The following is a 21724-nucleotide window of genomic DNA, read 5'->3' on the forward strand; positions in this document are numbered from 1 at the left end:
TATAACTAATCCCGTCCTTATAACCCGTTATATCCCTGTATATTCCTCATATTATATATTATATACTCTCCGGCCGTATAATTAATCCCGTCCTTATAACCCGTTATATCCCTGTATATTCCTCATATTATATATTATATACTCTCCGGCCGTATAACTAACCCCGTCCTTATAACCCGTTATATCCCTGTATATTCCTCATATTATATATTATATACTCTCCGACCCATATAACGAATCCCGTCCTTATAACCCGTTATATTCTGTATATTCCTCATATTATATATTATAAACTCTCCGGCCGTATAACTAATCCCGTCCTTATAACCCGTTATATCCTGTAGATTCCTCATATTATATATTATATACTCTCCGGCCGTATAACTAATCCCGTCCTTATAACCCGTTATATCCTGTATATTCCTCATATTATATATTATATACTCTCCGGCCGTATAACTAATCCCGTCCTTATAACCCGTTATATCCTTTATATTCCTCATATTATATATTATATACTCTCCGGCCGTATAACTAATCCCGTCCTTATAACCCGTTATATCCTGTATATTCCTCATATTATATATTATATACTCTCCGGCCCATATAACTAATCCCGTCCTTATAACCCGTTATATCCTGTATATTCCTCATATTATATATTATATAATCTCCGGCCGTATAACTAATCCCATCCTTATAACCCGTTATACCCTGTATATTCCTCATATTATATATTATATACTCTCCGCCCGTATAACTAATCCCGTCCTTATAACCCGTTATATCCTTGTATATTCCTCATATTATATATTATATACTCTCCGACCCATATAACAAATCCCGTCCTTATAACCCGTTATATCCTGTATATTCCTCATATTATATATTATATACTCTCCGACCGTATAACTAATCCCGTCCTTATAACCCGTTATATCCTGTATATTCCCCATATTATATATTATATACTCTCCGGCCGTATAACTAATCCCGTCCTTATAACCCGTTATATCCCTGTATATTCTTCATATTATATATTATATACTCTCCCCCCGTATAACTAATCCCGTCCTTATAACCCGTTATATCCTGTATATTCCTCATATTATATATTATATACTCTCCGACCGTATAACTAATCCCGTCCTTATAACCCGTTATATCCCTGTATATTCCTCATATTATATATTATATACTCTCCCCCGTATAACTAATCCCGTCCTTATAACCCGTTATATCCTGTATATTCCTCATATTATATACTCTCCCCCCGTATAACTAACCCCGTCCTTATAACCCGTTATATCCCTGTATATTCCTCATATTATATATTATATACTCTCCGGCAGTATAACTAATCCCGTCCTTATAACCCGTTATATCCCTGTATATTCCTCATATTATATACTCTCCGGCCGTATAACTAATCCCGTCCTTATAACCCGTTATATCCTGTATATTCCTCATATTATATATTATATACTCTCCGGCCGTATAACTAATCCCGTCCTTATAACCCGTTATATCCCTGTGTATTCCTCATATTATATATTATATACTCTCCGGCCGTATAACTAATCCCGTCCTTATAACCCGTTATATCCCTGTATATTCCTCATATTATATATTACTGATAACTAATAACATATAACTAATCCCGTCCGTTATATCCTGTATATTCCCCATATTATATACCCCCCCAGGCCATATAACCAACTAAAAGTCTGTGTTTTATTGAAAAGGAAGCATCTGGGGGTAACCGGCAAAGAGTTCAAGACTATTATTACACCAAATGTATTTTATTTAAAACTATATATTACACATCCGTATATCCGAAATCATTAAAATGTACGTGTATCACCCTCACCATAAAGTTTTATTTATTCCACATCTTTTCTCAAGCATACCAGGCTTAATTAACCGTTTCACTACCTCTGCCCGCCAACCCCACTTTAAAAAATAAACCACACTAAACGGTTAATACAGAAGAACATTTAAATCTAGGGCTCCTTATCAGATATCCCACAATGGCCCAGTTTGTGAAGGATTCTCCCGAATCACCCAGTCAACAACATCGTCTTCTCGGACGTGAATCATGGCTTCTACGCGGAAATCATTTCTCCAGGATCCTCCGGCGGCTCAATGAATCAGGTACAAAAAAATTGTCACTTCTATTTGATTCAGTAACTCGCGAGAGCGTCTCGTGCGCTCTATAGAGACATCAAGTCCTGTAACAGAGTATCATACGTGTAAATGTTTCATCCAATCAGGAGATGGCAAGGTTCCAGGAAGGCACACGTGGAAGTTGGGTCGTGGCGGGTTCCTAGGCAGACAGATCCCAACGAGGTCCTGGGATCAGCGGATCTTCACTAAGCCTTTCACACGCGCACGGCTATGCTCACTTATCGCACGCGGGTCACGAGAGGCTCACTTGTCATAGGAAGTGATTGAATATTAAACCGCGGGGTCAGAATGGCAGAAAAGCCCGAGGGTATTCCATGTCCTGCTTTTTGCCAGCCTATCCCGGCGAGAACCGAGCTTGAAAGCCCCAGCCTCATCCAAGCCGGACCTTCACCAGATGGATCACTCATCGCACGGCGAGCGATTAAAGAGAATTCAAAAGACTAAAGCGCCATACAGACAAACAAGAGAGACGCAGCCCAGAGGGAGAGAGAGAGAGAGAGAGAGAAGGACGAAGGACATTAGACCCCGCGGGGGTGGACACCATGTTACTTCTCTCTTTCATATAAGAGACGTCCTTTATGCGACCGTAAGCCATGTCGGCGCCCCGGGATGGGCCTATACCGGGGACTGATGGTTTCCTCGGACTCCGTCACTGGGGGGCCAGCCGGAGAGTACTGATAAAGAACTGATTGAGGTCTTCGGCGTTCACCGCCCTGTGTAAGGAAGGTTCAGACGCGCTTCGCTCGATCTTCGGGAGAGCTCTCTGGAGCAGCTCGATGGACGAAAGGATCTGGGGACAGATAAGAAGTGTTTGGGGACGTCGCCAGGTTGGGGTCACTCTTTAATATTAGATTACGGACAGTATTAGGGGGGGGTATGTATATAGTTGTACCCCCTGCTGCTTCAGGCTCTCGCTGCATGGTGACCTTAAAACTGCCCCTTCTGAGCTTGTAGGATGGGCTCCATCACACGGCTCCTTACCTGAGGAAACAGAGGCCTCTCTTCTCTCTTGAACTTTAAACAATCGACCAGGAGCCGCTTCATGGCTTTGGGGCAGTTGGTGGACACTTTGCTGAGATCAGGAGAGAGGTAACCCCGACCGACCATGAAAATGATCTGCAAATGGGAAACTCGGGTTACAAACGATCCTGCGCCATGAACCCGGGGACTCAGCCCGCCGCCGCGACAGACGGCCGGAGGGTTCTATATGTGTGTGTGTGTGTGTGTGTGTGTGTGTGTGTGTGTGTGTGTGTGTGTGTGTGTGTGTGTATATATATATATATTATATATATATATATATATATATATATATATATATATATATATATATATATATATATATATATATATATATATATATATATATATATATATATATATATATATATATATATATATATATATATATATATATATATATATATATATATATATATATATTAAAAGGGCCGTAAAACGAGTCGCCTACGCGGACGTATTTATCACATCTCCAGCGTGTCCGGACGCTGCGGCCCCGGCCCTCACCTGGTCTCTGTTGTTGATGTTTGCGTAGGGTAACACTCCAGCCACGAGCTCGTAGAGCACCACTCCGTAAGCGTACACGTCGGACTGGAAGCTGTACGGACTGCTCTCCTGCATGCGGATCACCTCCGGGGCCTTCAACGCACAAAACCAGCAGCGTTAGGAAGCAGGCAATCCCGAGAATACACAGCGGGACGGGCAGAGACACTCACCATCCACAGAATAGATCCACTGGGCTGCTCCACCTGCTGGGATCCACTCCACCGAGTCTTCACCGTGGCCAACCCAAAGTCCCCGATCTTCACCGTGAGACCCTCGTGCAGGAAGATGTCTGTCACGGGAACTTAAGGAAGCCAAAACGCAAGCCTTGGCACCCCATGTGCTGTAGACTGCAGCTCTCGGCACACTCAGCCAGTATATGATTTAGAATATAAAGGGCTGCGTATTTCCTTCTGTCCAACTCACCCCCTGCAGCCCTTTGCTGCCCCCTTGTGGCAGGAATCAGGTAAATCGGGCTTTTAGCGGGCCATTATAAGAACCTGTTTAAGGATACTGTTTGACTTCAAGTCACGATGTATGATATTTTTGGCATGAAGGTAACTGAAAGCAAAAGACACGGCAGTCACACGCGAGGTTCGCTCCAAGCGGCATCAGTTACTATCGACACGCGGCGTTCACAGGACCTCCAGCGACCTCAACGGCATTAAAGCGGAAGAAGGGGGTATTTTATACGGCATAAAAGCACAAGTACCGGCTGGAGCTAAGGGCCGACACGTGGCAGCCGGAGCAGGAATACAACACACGGCGAGTGCCGGCAGCCTCGTAAAGAAGTAGAACGCGCGGGATACGCGTCGGCCACTAAATTCCAGATTTATATATTTTTTAACTGGATTACAAAATTCCTTCTGAGACCCCGAATAAAAGAGACCTGGTGAAAGGAAGGGGCCGTTGGCTAAATGATGAAGTCACTCACTCCATGCCCTGGGCCGTCTGCCGCGCCACGTCAATGAGCTGGAAGATGTCGAAGCGCGTCTCGATCACGTGCAGGTGCCGGTACAGGCTGCTCCCCTCACACCACTGCGTGATTATGGCGAAGTTGGGCCGCGTCATGAAGCCCATGAACAGCAGAATATTGACGTGACGCGTTTTCCTGCCGGAGACGGAGTGCGATCAGTACCACGCCCACCCGCGGGTCTCTCCCCGACTCATTGAGCGTTCGCTCCATTACCTGAGAACCTGCATCTCGTTCTTGAAGGCCTGGATCTGTTCGTTGGTGGGGTTGGTCACCTTCAGGATCTTGACCGCCACGTCCCCGTGCCACTTACCGCGGTACACCGTGCCGAAAGAGCCCGTGCCGATGCGCTTCATGACGACCACCTCGCTGGGATTGACCTCCCAGTAATAGCTGGAGTCTCGGTAACCCAACTGTTTCTAATTCAGAGACAGCAAAAGTATTTTAGGTAAGTGAGGGGTAAGTGAGAGGTAAGTGAGAGGTAAGTGAGGGGTAAGCGAGGGGTAAGTGAGAGGTAAGTGAGGGGTAAGTGAGAAGACGTTCCGGCGAATAAATGGTGCTATAAACCAGCAACTGTCTAATGTACCAACCAGCCCGACCGGCAAATGCATCACCGGAATAACGTCTCCCGTCAGGCCCTTCCCAAGCTGCCGCTGGAAGCCGGTAACTACTCCATAATACCCCCGTTACAGAAGCTTGCGATGGCCATGCGGATGGTATTGGGTTTTGGACACGAAACGCGTTGGGTTTCCCGCTTACCACTTTCTTCTTCTCATCAGACGCTGAAGCTTTTCGTTCCCTCGTGGGCTCTAAAGGCGACTTGGCCTGGGGAGACTTCGTCCCGTGGGGGGCCACACTTTTAGGGCCTCCATCACTGGCTGAAGAAAAAAAAAAAAAGTGTCATTTTGTGAGTTTTTGCAGAAACCGAGACAGACTGCGTCGTTGTGATCAGAAATACTCACGGGAGACAGCGGAGCTCCGCAGCGCTTCCTGCAACAGAAACAAACAGGCGGAAATAAAAGGCGAAGCACTGAGCACACCGTCAGGGAGCGGGGGGGGGTTAAATGGCTGAGAATTACTGGGAACCGTTTGTGCCCCCAGAAAATGCAAACATCAAATGGTCTCATAAGACATTGAAGGGTCTAATAAGAAAAATATAAGAAAATGGATTTATTCCCCAAAATAAGCGTCGGCTAAAAGCTGAAGCCCCTGGAAACAGAATAACGTGGCTTGTAGGAAACGGGGGGGGGGGGGGTTTGCTGGTCATTCATACCCCAGACGCTGGAAAGGATCCAAGGGTTCATTTTATCCTCCGGCCCCCGCGGCCCCCACAGCACAGCAGCAGCCAGTCTACCTGATACCCCCTACCTGCCGATGGAAACCCTTCCACACCAAGTGAAGCAGCAACTAAGTAACGAAGTGCAACAGCTTTCACCTTCACGTATCTACACCCGCTCTTACACACATAAAACAACCAATCGGAGGCACAACAGCACGAGGCGGAACACAGGACACCCAATCAGATACACAGCAGCACGAGGCGGAACGCAGGACACCCAATCAGATACACAGCAGCACGAGGCGGAACGCAGGACACCCAATCAGATACACAGCAGCACGAGGCGGAACGCAGGACACCCAATCAGAGGCACAGCAGCACGAGGCGGAACGCAGGACACCCAATCAGATACACAGCAGCACGAGGCGGAACGCAGGACACCCAATCAGATACACAGCAGCACGAGGCGGAACGCAGGACACCCAATCAGATACACAGCAGCACGAGGCGGAACGCAGGACACCCAATCAGATACACACTAACATGCTGCACAGGGGTAAAACCCGATTGCACAGCACCGGTCTGCCTTACACAGCATACACTACTCCTCAGCAGAAGAAAATGCGGTCTGTTCGCAGGTCGCATGCCTAGTAAATCACTCTCGGTCCTGGCGGTCCTGCGACATCCCGGACCCCGACCTTCTGACCAACCCAACACGGAGGCTTCATTACCGTCCCTTTCCAAACCCAGAGGACGAGGAGGACCGGTCCACCTGGGAGCTGCCTATCGGCACCCGTCAGTCAAACAACCACTAACCCCACTTTTGATGGCCCTGTCCTCCCCGGCCCCTCACTAGCCGCAGAGCTCGGCTGTAAGACGTTACACAGAACCTTCTCCAGGGTACCTCGATGACGGAGTTATCCACAGGGCCGGTGGTGCTGTCAATATGGACATTTGGGGTAGAGGTGGAGCGGTGTCTCTGCAGGGGCTGTCCCTCCGCAGGGAAGGAAAAGGAAGCGGGTCCTTGGTGCTGGGTCCGGGGGCTGCGAAGGGAGAGATGGCATGGACTGGGAAACAGGGACGAAAACGGAGGGGCCGGAGAAATGAGGAGGGAAGGCAAATGGATGATTGCGAGAAGGGAGAGCGGCCCTTGTTACCTGGGTAGCTGGGGCGAGAATAACTCGTGGGTTAAACCGGGAGAACCGTCGTAATCCTGGTAGAGATTCCTGGAGGAATAAAGAGATACCGGTTTATGAGACGTGCCGAAAGAGACACAGAACGGATGCCACCTTCCTCTGTTCGTACGGTCACAGCATCCACTACCCCGTCATCCACAACACAGCCCCTGTCCGGTGTCCCCGGGTGGAATAACAGGGGGGTCACTCACGTGGGCTTGTGGACCTTGGCCATGTCGAAGCAGGCGGTGGGCACTTTGCTGCTGCAGTGCTGGTGGAATTTGTAGCCACAGGTCTGGCAGCGAAAGCCGTGGAAGAGAAATTTCAGGCAGAAGTCACAGAACGCCAGATTAAAATGTGTCTTCCGGACCTGCGGAGAGAGGCAGAGCCAAGAGGCTGAGCGGGAGGCGGGGCGCGGAACCCGAGCGGGGCGGGGAACCCGAGCGGGGCGGGGGAACCCGAGTGGAGCGGGGCGCGGAACCCGAGCGGGGCGGGGCGGGGAACCCGGGCGGGACGGGGCGCGGAACCCGGGCGGGGCGGGGCGCGGAACCCGAGCGGGGCGGAACACTCACAAAATTGTGCATGGACAGCGGGATGTCGGCCAACACTTCCACCATGAGCTCCTCTCCCACCAGCGGCGTGATGTCCGTCCCCCAGTCGGTGAGCACTTTGCGGCTGCCGCGGGAATAGAGAGACGGTTACTGCGTGTAAAGCAGGCGCTCTGCGGTGCTGCGAGAGAACGCGTTACACGCAGAGAGAGGGAAAAGGCTCCTGAGGGCCCTGCCGGGGCCCTTAACCATCACAGCCCCCGACGGCCTCCTTACCCCTGTATCAGACGATAGACGGCGCAGCAATCCTGGCTCAGGCCGCGCACCTTCAGCGCCTTGTCTAGAGAATCGTAGACCGTCATCCCAGGCTTGACATTCACCTGACGCACGGGGAGGAAAAACAGTGCGAACGTCACGGCCAAAATAAAAACAGATGGAGAGGGGGCAGCGAAATGGGGCATAAAAACTAAAAAAAAACTCACCACGGTCCTCTGCTGATTGGGTAGATACACTTTGACGGTACCCCCTGCCTTGCCCTCTGGCTGATGGACGTCGCTCTGGCTGGCCAGTCTGGCCCCGGCGTGATGAACTGGCCCACGTGCCCCAGGACTGGGCAGCTCCAGCACGGCGGCCGACAGCATGACAGCGGTGCCCTTCCCCAGCTCCCGGGACAGAGCGCCCAACGCGCCGTTGGCCAGGGTGCCTGGCGGGGTGTGAGAGCGCTTCATTGGTGCCCTGGCAAAAGAAAGAGGAGTCAGAGCGGGCACTGAGAGGGGCAAGCATCCAGATCCACGGCCCCCCGGCCCTCAGCTTCGAATCGTCTCTCTGTTCTTCCTCCCCGAGATGCTGCAAATCACAGCATTTGGTGGAATAACGCAACAGATGGGAGAGGGAGAGAGAGAGGAGCCACGGACGGGAGGGAGAGAAACTCGGGAGGAAGGCGGCTGCGGGAATTAAAACAGAGAGCAAGCGCATGGGGCAAAGAGGCAGAGCTCCATGTGCTGGCAGAGGACCTAAAGATCCAGAACCATTCAGTTTGAAGAGGTGTGACCCTGCGAGGCGGCCCCCCAGCGGCCCCGAGGACTGGTGCAAAATACCAAGAGCGTCATTATTAGCATGCAGCCAATGCCCTCTTTGCAATCCCCGTCACATTACGCACTAATCGTCCAATGGCCATGCAGCTCGGCCCCTGCGCGCTACACAATAATCGTCCAATGGCCATGCAGCTCGGCCCCTGCGCGCTACACAATAATCGTCCAATGGCCATGCAGCTCGGCCCCTGCGCGCTACACAATAATCGTCCAATGGCTATGATTTTCAATAGCAACTCAGCGCCTCCCCTGAAGTTTAATCACACACACAACATACATACATATATATATATATATATATACACTCCCCTATATATATATATATATATATATATATATATATATATATATATATACATACATACATATATATATATACATACATATACACACACACATTATTTATTTATATATATATATATATATATATACACACCTCCCTCTCTCCCACAGACACACACATATATACACACACCTTCCTCTCTCCCACAAACACACATATATATACACACCTCCCTCTCTCCCACAGACACACATGTGTGTATATATATACACACCTCCCTCTCACTGCTATAAACGCTATTATTTGTAAAAACAGACAAAACAGCTTTTTCTCATCATACTTCAGCCACCGGGTAAGTCGCAATCAGTGACGTAAGAGCGGCAGGATGACGTCCATCTCGGTGCCAGTCACCCAGTAATGGGAACATCCGCCATGTCGGTGGAGAATGTGCTGACTCCACCCCCGGCTTCCTATTGGCTCCCCGCACTAGGCGTTACAGTGCCCCGCCCTCTCCCTGGCTGGTGGTGACATCATACAGGGAGGTGACACTGAGTTCCAATCACAAGAGACATCCCCCTGCCTGAACTTTAGAGGCTCCCCGAGAGCCGTTATTGTCTTAGTCGGCCCTGTTGCGCTCCTTGGGCCGGCTGTGCGGGGAGGGGCGGCCTGGCGAGCTCGTTACTTATCGGTTATCGGAGCTGCTGAGCCTGTTGCCAGTCTCTGGTGTATAGCACTCTCCCGGGGCACAACTCTTGGAATGTGCCGAAGTTGGCGAGTATTAAACACTAGAGAAACCCCCGCTCGCTGCTCTCACAGCGGTTGCCAGGATTTTACGATTCATATAAACATCTCCCAGGGCAGAGCGGCCGTGATTCTTGTGCTTAGAACGCATGACGTGATTTAATGACGTCATTTCTAAATGTTTGTAATTACTAAGGAAGTGGAACTCAATAGTGTTAGAATACAAAGAGTAACCCTCATACAGTGTATACAGCGCGCTAATACAGAGAGTAACCCTCATACAGTGTATACAGCGTGCTAATACAGAGAGTAACCCTCATGCAGTGTGTACAGCGTGCTAATACAGAGAGTAACCCTCATGCAGTGTATACAGCGCGCTAATACAGAGAGTAACCTTCATGCAGTGTGTACAGCGCGCTAATACAGAGAGTAACCCTCATACAGTGTGTACAGCGCACTAATACAGAGAGTAACCCTCATGCAGTATATACAGCGTGCTAATACAGAGAGTGACCCTCATACAGTGTATACAGCGTGCTAATACAGAGAGTAACCCTCATACAGTGTGTACAGCGCACTAATACAGAGAGTAACCCTCATACAGTGTATACAGCGCGCTAATACAGAGAGTAACCCTCATGCAGTGTATACAGCGCGCTAATACAGAGAGTAACCCTCATACAGTGTGTACAGCGCGCTAATACAGAGAGTAACCCTTGTACAGTGTATACAGCGCGCTAATACAGGGAGTAACCCTCGTGCAGTGTGTACAGCGCGCTAATACAGAGAGTAACCCTCATACAGTGCGTACAGCGCGCTAATACAGAGAGTAACCCTCATACAGTGTGTACAGCGCGCTAATACAGAGAGTAACCCTCATACAGTGTGTACAGCGCGCTAATACAGAGAGTAACCCTCATACAGTGTATACAGCGCGCTAATACAGAGAGTAACCCTCGTACAGTGTATACAGCGCGCTAATACAGAGAGTAACCCTCATACAGTGTACAGCGCGCTAATACAGAAAGTAACCCTCATGCAGTGTGTACAGCGTGCTAATACAGAGAGTAACCCTCATGCAGTGTATACAGCGTGCTAATACAGAGAGTAACCCTCATGCAGTGTACAGCGCGCTAATACAGAGAGTAACCCTCATGCAGTGTGTACAGCGTGCTAATACAGAGAGTAACCCTCATGCAGTGTACAGCGCGCTAATACAGAGAGTAACCCTCATGCAGTTTATACAGCGTGCTAATACAGAGAGTAACCCTCATACAGTGTGTACAGCGCACTAATACAGAGAGTAACCCTCATGCAGTATATACAGCGTGCTAATACAGAGAGTAACCCTCATGCAGTGTGTACAGCGTGCTAATACAGAGAGTAACCCTCATGCAGTGTATACAGCGTGCTAATACAGAGAGTAACCCTCATGCAGTGTGTACAGCGTGCTAATACAGAGAGCGTGCAGTCTGGTCAGGGACGCCCTTGTGTTCAGTCTGTAGTCTGCGTATCTCCAGCAGGGTTCCATCGCAGATAAATAAGGAGGAAACGCTGCGCTCCTCTCCTCTCCTCTCCTCTCCTCGCCTCTCCGCTCCTCTCCTCGCCTCTCTCCTCAAACATTTAATGCCACGAAATCCCAAAGCGGGAAGGCGGATCGGACGCAGCTTCATGCGCTTCCAGTCTCCGGGGGCTCCTCTCGTTAACAATGATTGGTTAAATCAATCCGGTAACGGTTTTGCTAGTACCCCACCAAGCTCTTTTAATAACTCGGGGTGAATCCGCCCCGGCCCCATCGACTTGTTTGTCTTTAGACGGCTGAAGTAGAACCCATGCCGGGACGGTCACCGCGCAGGCAGAGAAGTAAACCTTTGCCTGGTGTATAGATCAAAATGTTTTGGATTCACACCGTGTTGTGTTTCAGCTTGTGGCCAGTAGGTGGTGCTGCTGATCGCCGGTCGGGGGTTATGTGCTTCCCACCGTTCAGCAGTTGGGGTAAATGCTGGGTAAATGCCTCAGAGGGCACCCGACGGCGACACTAAGAGCTTCCGTCTGGGCTCATCGCCGACGCCGCGTCTCCTCTGCCATACATCTGCAGATATAGTGTATTTAAATGGAAAGGTTTAAGGTCACCTGTGAGACCCGGAAGGGGAAATGCCTGCGCCCCCGAACGTGTGCTAATTCACTAAAAACTGTGTGAAGAGGTAGGGGTGACTCGGCACGTGTACCAGTAACGGTACCGTGTATACATTATATACGGTATATAATCTCAGAGGGCGGAAGGCAGCCGGAGCGAATGCCTCTCGCGATAACCATTCATACAATAAACGAGGGATTGGGTAAAAGAGGCTGCACTACAGGGCGCATTATAAATAAATTACCCTAAGCAGCTGCTGGATTCGGCCCTGCACACAACCGGTGCTGCTCCTAAGTAAAGGTATAAATGGACGAAGACCCTGCCTACCATGTGCCCCCTGTGACATGTGACCGGGGCAAAAGGCACAGCTGGCAGGGATACAAGGGGCAGTCCAAACGGGACACATGAAGCCCCCGGCCCCATGTACCTGACACATGGAGTCTCCCCTGCCTCATTATTATTATTTATTGTGTTATATAGCGCTTCATATTCCATAGCGCTGTACAATGGGTAGACAGGACATAATAAGTATTATATAACATAACAAATTGACTAACTAAGTGAGGAGGGCCCCGCGCACAGGAGCTTACAGTCTCGTACCTGACAAGAGTCCCAACCCCTGCACACCTGGGGACACCTTGTACCATGAGGGCAGGAAACTACATCCTCCTTCTGTTACCACAGCAACCGCAACAGGAAACCCAGGGCTGCTGGGAGAAAAGAGGGCGGAGCAGAGAAAGAGCGGGAAACACGTACTGATACTGCACAAGTGCTTTGCATTACTGCGGCTCCTCCCCTGTTACCATAGCAATCAGTTGCTGGGACAAATTAAGCAGGGCAATAAATAGTGTGGGAAGCCCATGTTTTAGGCTGTTCACTCAGCATAACGGGGTACATATATATTATGCCCCGGGGCAAAATGGAGGTCAGTCGGGATCCGTGTGGTATCTGAGGGGATATTTGCCGTGGCGATGAGCGCGATCCCCCTTTATATCCGGGTAATAAGCGAGGAGGGCAGGAAATGACCGGAGAAGCACCGCAGGCCGCCATGTTTTTATGGATTTAGGAGGATACTGGGGCAGCCATGCGGGACGTTTCTGGTAACAGCCCCCTCCCAGTCACACGGATACGGTGTGTGCACACATTAAACACGCACTGACAGAGCCCAACACACAGAATGGCGAGCACACGGACATAGTTAAAACTCACTATGATACACACTTACACTATCACACCACGATACACTCAATGCCGCGCACACAGTGACAGCGCTAGACACGCAGAGCGCACAAGCACACGCACCATGCATACCAGTGCTATACACGACATGCAGTGTCCATTCACTACACACAGTGCACATATACACACACACTGCCCATACACTACACGCAGTGCCCGTACACACTCACAGTGCCCATACACACACACAGTGCACATATACACACACACTGCCCATACACTACATGCAGTGCCCATACACTACACGCAGTGCCCGTACACACTCACAGTGCCCATACACACAGTGCCCATACACACACACAGCGCCCATACACACACACAGTGCACATACACACACAGACACACAGTGCCCATACATACACAGACACACAGTGCCCATACACACACACACACACAGTGCCCATACACACACACACAGTGCCCATACACACACACACAGTGCCCATACACACACAGTGCACATACACACACAGTGCCCATACACACACACAGTGCCAAAACACACACACACAGTGCCCATACACACACAGTGCCCATACACACACACAGTGCCAAAACACACACACACAGTGCCCATACACACACACAGTGCCCATACACACACACAGTGCCCATACACACACACACAGTGCCCATGCATACACACAGTGCCCATACACACACACACAGTGCCCATGCATACACACAGTGCCCATACACACACACACAGTGCCCATACACACACACACAGTGCCCATGCATACACACAGTGCCCATACACACACACACAGTGCCCATACACACAGACACACACACAGTGCCCATACACACACACACAGTGCCCATACACACAGACACACACACACAGTGCCCATACACACAGACACACACAGTGCCCATACACACACACACAGTGCCCATACACACAGACACACACACAGTGCCCATACACACAGACACACACACAGTGCCCATACACACAGACACACACACAGTGCCCATACACACAGACACACACACAGTGCCCATACACACAGACACACACACAGTGCCCATACACACACAGACACACGGAGCCTCCTCTCCCCTCCTCTCTGAGTCTCCCCTCCCTCTCTCTCTCCACCTCCAGCCGATCTGCTGAACTCTCCCGGGCCGAGGCTGCCAGGGAGCCGGGACACATCGCTACCCAGCTGGGCAGGAGTGGAGCCCATGCACCGCGGACACCCGGGGAAGGTAAGAAGAGGAGCGGGGCCCGGGGCAGGGGCCCCACATGGGAGGAGCGGGGCCCGGCGGGCGGCACCCATTCCACACCCCCCTAAAAGCATGCACAGGGGGGTGTGCGGGGCGGCCGGGTCCGGCGGGGTTGGGGTGACCGGTGGTGGCGAGGGGGGCGCTGAGAGGAGTTTGGGGGGCACCCCGTGTCAGGTGCCCGCACCCCAGTGTGTGTGACCAGCGGTGCCCCGGGGTGCAGGGGGTGTGTGTGAGAGGCAAGTGAGTGTCAGCGAGACCCCCAAAGAGCCCGATCCGGGGGTCTCCGCCGGGAAAACAAAAGCATCCAGCCGGCCGCTCCCCTCCCCCCACATATTATTTATATTTCCCTTCTGCCAAAAATATTTCCGAAATGGGCAGCTTAACCCGGGGCATTACGGCTGGGGCACCAAGATTCTGCCCCGGACCCCTTTGCCCAGACCATGCAGCCCCCCAAAACCCCGGGACCCCCCCGTCCCCTCCAGGCCTTAATTTTCTTTCTCAATTTTTCCAATTTTTTTTTTTTTTTTTTTGAATCGGCAGATTTATTGCATTAAAACAGCGCCACCTGCAGGAGAAGCGCCGCGAACCGGACAAATTCACACAAATATTTTCTTATTTTCTAAAATCTCAAACTTTCATTTCTTCCACAAGAAACATTTTCCTTTTTATGTGTTTTATGCTGGTGAATTAATTTGCAGACCGCCCTGCGTTGTTGTTTATTTCATATTATAAAAATGTCATTTCTTTTTCTTTTCCAATGGCTGAAAAAATGAATTCAAGTATAATTATTATTTGTATTATTTTTATTGTTATTATTATTATTTTTTTTTCTAAAATTTTACTTGAAATAGAAATATTTTGGAAAGGGTCGCGCACGCGGTATAAATCCATTATAAGGGGGCTATAGAAATTTAAAAATTTCTGATTTTTTTTTTTCTATCTCTGAGCAGAAATGAAATGGCTGGAATTTGCACAGCCTGAATAAAATGTATTCTGTATCCGGACAGATGATTTCAGCCCCAAAAATACAAAATGTCATGACAGAATTGCTGAGGGCACACCCAAAAATAAGATTTTTTACTTTCTGTTTGAACTGAACATTTAGCAAAATCCGTGTTATATGTATATTAAAAAAAATGAACTATTTTGCGATTTTTCCTGATCAGGATCGGCTCTGCTCCGGTTTGTAATGAATTAGAAATTCGATTATTTCTTTTTATATGGTTGAAAAATTGTTTAAACTTTAAACCCGGCTGCTGCTTCCCGGATCGATTCGGCTCAGGAAGCTAAATGAAATTTTGCAGGAATGGAATTTTTTAATTAAAAAAAGAAAATGAATTGTTATCCCGCGTACGCTAACAATCTACATCTGCTTGAAGAGCATAAACCCAATTGGCAGCCACACGTTTCATTCAACCAGTGGCTGCCATATTGAATTAAATTTTAATGAATTGATTTGCTCGTTCTGCCTGCAGAAAATGGAACTGAAACCACATCGTTTCCTCCTCCTGCTCCGGCTCCTCTTTGGATTTATAGATTTTCAATATGATGGGGAAAAAAACAACAACAACCAAAAAAACAGAAAAAACACAATATTTGCCGGTACAGGCTGTATTTTTTTTAATTTAATATAAAAAAAACATAAAGAGGAACCTTTTTTCCCCTTTCATTTGAAAATGAAGAGTTAAGATATTAACCTTCAATTTTTTTTGTTTCCTTGGTAATTGGATTTTATTCTCACAGCGATAAATATTTAATGCGGAAAAACTAATTAGACATTAACTACCTTTTCTGATGGACGAGGAGCGCGGAGGTTTTAAGCCGAAATGATTTGGAAAACAATAATTGAATTGTTTCGGGCCGATCGCGGAGAAGATCGTTATTCTTTCTGTCTTTAAGGTTTCGGGTTTCAAACAGATTTGCGTTTCTTTTCTTTCTAGGATTAGAAGCTTGGAATATTTTGAATATTTATGAATTTATTTATTTTTTACCTTTTTGGGACTTAATAAATACTTTAACTTTTTGTTACATTTTTTCACTTTATGCATGCGCAGAGACATAGTTGTGGCCTATGGGCGCCGTAACGCATGTTTGTTGAATGTACGTGTTTTTTCTTGGAATTATGCTGTTAGAAGGGTGTTATTTCAGATGCGATTACCCACAATGCTCTGGGTGAAATAGATTGATCCGCCATTTTTTTCTACCAATGAAATAACAGCCCGACGTCGGCACGCAAGAAATTCACGGTCGCTTTTGCATTTCTCTCTTATTTTCTAAAAACTAAAAATACCCCCCCAAAAATAACCCCCCCCAGTTGTTTTTTTATGTGATTTTTTTTATTTTTTTCCCCCCGAAGCGAAGTTTCTTTACTGCCTTTTATGTTTAACGGAAGCTGAGAGAAGCAGAATAACAAAGTGATTTTACGAGGCGGCGTCTCCTGGATCTGGGAGCGGCGGCGGTTTTTGCCGGAACATAAAAAAATGTAATTTTTTTTTAAAGGGCTCGTTTAAAAATTTAAATTTTTTTTTTTTTTTTAATTAGAAATTTCTTTCCGGTTATTTTTTTTTAATTTGAGGAGAAAAGCGACAGCATGAATAATTTAGTGGTGAATTGAAGGCCCGCGTTGAAATGCGGATGGCAGCCGACGGCCACTCCATAATTTTTTTTATGCAAATCCCCCCAGCTTGTTCCGTCGTACGTATCGCCTGCTCAGCAGCGTCGGTGTACAGAGCCTCGCGTACCATCCGCTCCCTCTTGAGTTGGGGTGACATTTCGAGGGGGGTCTCGCAGGTGCCCCTACCGGAATGCACTAACCCCCTCCCCTTTACATTGCATTTCGTTGGTGTTGCTGCCGGTGATTGGCGGCTTGTAGAGAGTGTCGGGGGGCGCAACGCTGTTTTTTTAGGTACGTTTTATGTTTTACCCCAAACCCCCCCAATTTCCTGGGTGATTATTGCTAATTTCCCGTTTTAATGTTCATATTATAAGTGACGTTTTAACATTTTCTAGACTTTTCATTTCTCTTGTTGAGCGAAGCACCTTCGCAGCGCTCCTCGTTGGTGGGGCTGTTCGGGGCAATAGATCTACCCATTGTACAGCGCTACGGAATTTGATGGCGCTATATAAAACAATAAATAACAATAGATCACCCCATCCAGAAGCAACTAGACAAACATCCGGACGGCGGCAGTCGGTTTCTACGTTTTTTTCTCGTGTGCGTTGGAGTTATTTGGGAAAATCGGGGGCCGATGCTCAGTGATTGGCAGTTGTGTTAATAATTATAGTGAGGATAAGGCGGAAACTGCCCCAAAAACTGCCCCGAGATGCTGAGGTTCTGTCACCTCCGTGGGTTGTGCTCCTGAAGTTGAGTTGCCATTGAGTGTCGCCAAGCACTCCCACTCCGAGCGCACACAGGTGACCCGTAAGTGCACTCAGCGGAGAGAATTTCTGGTGCTAATGTGACCCGATATCTTGTTATTTCACATTGCCGGTTCCTAATATAGAGTGTTAGCTTCTGAGCCGAGTTCTCTTCCCCTGCTGTCTCGGGTCGCCTTAGTCTGCCAGCTCTAGTTTTGTCGTATATTGGGCCGGTGCCACGGACTTTGGACTGTAAATAATTCTCGGTGCTACAGAAATTATAATAATAATAAAGAATAATGATAATAAAAATAATAAACAACAATAAAAATAATAAAAATATTAATAATCAAATGAATAATGATGAAAATAATAATAATGATAATATTACTAAAATTATAATAATGATAATATTAATAAAATAATAATAATGAAATTAATAATAATGATAATATTAATAAAATAATAATAATGAAATTAATAATGGTGAAAATAATAATAATGATAATATTAATAAAATAATAATAATAATAATATTAATAAAATAATAATAATGAAATGAATAATGATGAAAATAATAATAATGATAATATTAATAAAATAATAATAATGAAATGAATAATGATGAAAATAATAATAATGATAATATTACTAAAATTATAATAATGATAATATTAATAAAATAATAATAATGAAATTAATAATAATGATAATATTAATAAAGTAATAATAATGAAATGAATAATGGTGAAAATAATAATAATGATAATATTAATAAAATAATAATGAAATGAATAATGATGAAAATAATAATAATGATAATATTAATAAAATAATAATAATGAAATGAATAATGGTGAAAATAATAATAATGATAATATTAATAAAATAATAATAATGATAATATTAATAAAATAATAATAATAATGAAATGAATAATGATGAAAATAATAATAATTGCCCCTCTGGCTCCTTGGTTCTGAGTAAATTCATCGTCAGTAACGATCGTCACAAACCTCTACCCGTCTACCCGGCTCGGCGGTTTAGGGTCCGCACGTAGTCCTCGTACGTATATATATATATCTATATATCTCCCAGCGGGGGGGGCAGGTATCATGTCCCGCTGTTCATGCGCGCCGTACGGTGCTTAGCCAAGCGGGGCCTTTCCGAGTCTGTGACGTGGGCTCGCTTGGCCTGGATGCTGGGCGCAGGTCTAATGCCCAGAGCGCCGGTGGCCGGCACCACGTACAGTGACTGGCAGTCAAAGGGCCACACGGGGCCGAGAGGAGAGAGTGCATGGATAGGGTCAGCGCCGTATATACTGGGGTGCGCGGCTGAGGCTTCAATTACTCTACATAATTACACGGAATCCAGTGCGTTTATCATCTACATAATGACACGGAATCCAGTGCGTTTATCATCTACATAATTACACGGAATCCAGTGTGTTTATCATCTACATAATTACACGGAATCCAGTGTGTTTATCATCTACATAATGACACGGAATCCAGTGCGTTTATCATCTACATAATTACACGGAATCCAGTGTGTTTATCATCTACATAATTACACGGAATCCAGTGTGTTTATCATCTACATAATGACACGGAATCCAGTGTGTTTATCATCTACATAATGACACGGAATCCAGTGCGTTTATCATCCGACCTCCCCGTTGCCGTACCTTCGCACCTCTGCCACCGGTGCTAATTATTAGTTTTACATTTCAGATATTTCAGGAAAGCTAAAAAATAACAATTCTCCCGGATATCATTTTTTTGAGCTGTGAACTATTTAAATGTGAATTTTACCTTTCAGTGAGTTATAAACCCCCCCAAAAACCTCATAAAATCCGCTGTTTCCGGAGACTTTATTCCCCCCCGGCTTCACTCTGTAATAATCGACATTTTTTTCGAATCCTTTACAAAGCGGATTCTTTCTGAAAAGAAAGATTTTCAGCGGATTTAAGTTGTCAGTCCGGTCGGCGCATGAAGAGAAGCCATCTGTTATTTATTGGGCGCTCAGAAATTCCACGGGAAAAATCCACTAAAAACGCAAGATTTTTTCTGTCCGCTCCCCGGGGCCCCGAACCGAACGTTGTGAATTATTTTTATTGCCAATGTTTTGTTCCTCTGGGAGCCGACGTTCTCGTTCCTATTTTATTCCGAATTTTTATTTGGAGAATTTTCCAGGAATTTGGATGTGGAATTTGAATCCGATGAATTTTATGAAAGTTTTGTGACTTTTCCGTCGGTTTCTGTGGTTTTGTAGGCAGGATCCGCTGTCACCGTTTCACATTTTGTGTTGAAATTCAGGAATTGCGTTTGCGAGTAAACATTTGAAATGATTTTATGAATGCATCCGCTAGAGAATCGATGAACCTGCGAGGAAATGCGGATTTTTTTTTTTTATAAATGTGATATTTTGAGTATTCTGCAGCGAGGCGCCGGGGCGAGCGGATTATAAATAGATGGCATGGAGTGCGTCGGCGTCTCTCCCGCACGAGCCCAGCGGGTAAAATTGTCATGGAAAGGAAAATGTTACGTTTATAGCGGGGATCTGTTGGCCGGCGACCAGGAGGCGCAATGAGGTCGGATCCTCCGCTTTCCCGCGCATTAATTTTCTGCCTCTTCCGGCGTGAATCGCAACTTAGAGAATTTCAATCCTTTTTTTGTAATCCCCAATTTATTAAAAATAATAACTCTTTCCAGTTAAGGAATCGGGTGGTTTTTCTCGGATTTTGGCTACAGAAGTGAAGAGGTAAAGATCTGTTTATTAACCAAACGAATAATGTCTTGCAATTAATAATAATAACAATAATACATTGTAATAATAATGATAATAATAATAATAGTAATAATAACAATAATACATTGTAATAATAATGATAATAATAATAATAGTAATAATAACAATAATGCATTGTAATAATAATGATAATACATAATAATAGTAATAATAATAATGCATTGTAATAATAATGATATTAATAGTAATAATAATAACAATAATACATTGTAATAATAATGATAATACATAATAATAGTAATAATAATAATACATTGTAATAATAATGATATTAATAGTAATAATAATAACAATAATACATTGTAATAATAATGATAATACATAATAATAGTAATAATAATAATACATTGTAATAATAATGATAATAATAATAATAGTAATAATAACAATAATACATTGTAATAATAATGATATTAATAGTAATAATAATAACAATAATACATTGTAATAATAATGATAATACATAATAATAGTAATAATAATAATACATTGTAATAATAATGATATTAATAGTAATAATAATAACAATAATACATTGTAATAATAATGATAATACATAATAATAGTAATAATAATAATACATTGTAATAATAATGATAATAATAATAATAGTAATAATAACAATAATACATTGTAATAATAATGATATTAATAGTAATAATAATAACAATAATACATTGTAATAATAATGATAATAAATAATAATAGTAATAATAATAATGATAATACATAATAATAGTAATAATAATGATAATAATAGTAATAATAATAATAATACATAATAATAGTAATAATAATAATAGTAATAATAATAATAATAGTAATAATAATAGTAATAATAATTTCGGGGCCGTATGTCGGGAATAAAGTAATAATTATTCGTTTTCGGGGCCGTATGACGGGAATAAAGTAATAATAATTATTCGTTTTCGGGGCCGTATGACGGGAATAAAGTAATAATTATTATTCGTTTTCGGGGCCGTATGACGGGAATAAAGTAATAATTATTATTCGTTTTCGGGGCCGTATGTCGGGAATAAAGTAATAATTATTATTCGTTTTCGGGGCCGTATGACGGGAATAAAGTAATAATTATTATTCGTTTTCGGGGCC

The 21724-nt window shown here is 45.3% G+C and overlaps 2 protein-coding genes across 7 annotated transcripts in view; one reads left to right on the top strand and one right to left on the bottom strand.

Annotated features, from left to right (window-relative positions):
• Positions 1 to 2543: 2543 nt before the first annotated feature.
• ARAF (A-Raf proto-oncogene, serine/threonine kinase) lies at positions 2544 to 9552 on the bottom strand. Of its 2 annotated transcripts, XM_053473461.1 has the most exons (17): positions 9437 to 9552; positions 8205 to 8457; positions 7999 to 8102; positions 7747 to 7849; positions 7387 to 7544; positions 7157 to 7225; positions 6904 to 7042; positions 5683 to 5710; positions 5480 to 5598; positions 4937 to 5139; positions 4682 to 4858; positions 4262 to 4308; positions 3921 to 4039; positions 3712 to 3843; positions 3169 to 3303; positions 2809 to 2977; positions 2544 to 2627 (listed from the first exon to the last, which is right to left on the bottom strand). In XM_053473461.1, exons 2-16 carry the CDS (start codon positions 8448 to 8450, stop codon positions 2837 to 2839), a joined length of 1920 nt encoding a protein of 639 aa, XP_053329436.1. In that variant the 5' UTR covers positions 8451 to 8457; positions 9437 to 9552; the 3' UTR covers positions 2544 to 2627; positions 2809 to 2836. The 2 variants fall into 2 exon arrangements, with proteins under 2 accessions (XP_053329436.1, XP_053329435.1); XM_053473460.1 differs by lacking the exon at positions 2544 to 2627 and having other exon boundaries at positions 2801 to 2977.
• A 4710-nt stretch (positions 9553 to 14262) lies between these two features.
• ZNF618 (zinc finger protein 618) overlaps positions 14263 to 21724 on the top strand; it is a 35207-nt gene continuing 27745 nt past the window's right edge. For 4 of the 5 annotated variants that reach the window (XM_053473310.1, XM_053473313.1, XM_053473315.1 and 1 more), the window contains exon 1: positions 14265 to 14425. In XM_053473310.1, coding sequence (XP_053329285.1) covers positions 14402 to 14425 — 24 coding nt within the window. In that variant the 5' untranslated portion in view covers positions 14265 to 14401. Of the gene's footprint in view, positions 14426 to 21724 lie in introns of all 5 variants that reach the window. The other variant, XM_053473312.1, reaches the window with a different exon arrangement.

This window comes from Spea bombifrons, chromosome 8 (assembly GCF_027358695.1).
Source record: "Spea bombifrons isolate aSpeBom1 chromosome 8, aSpeBom1.2.pri, whole genome shotgun sequence".
Lineage (NCBI taxonomy): Eukaryota > Metazoa > Chordata > Amphibia > Anura > Pelobatidae > Spea > Spea bombifrons.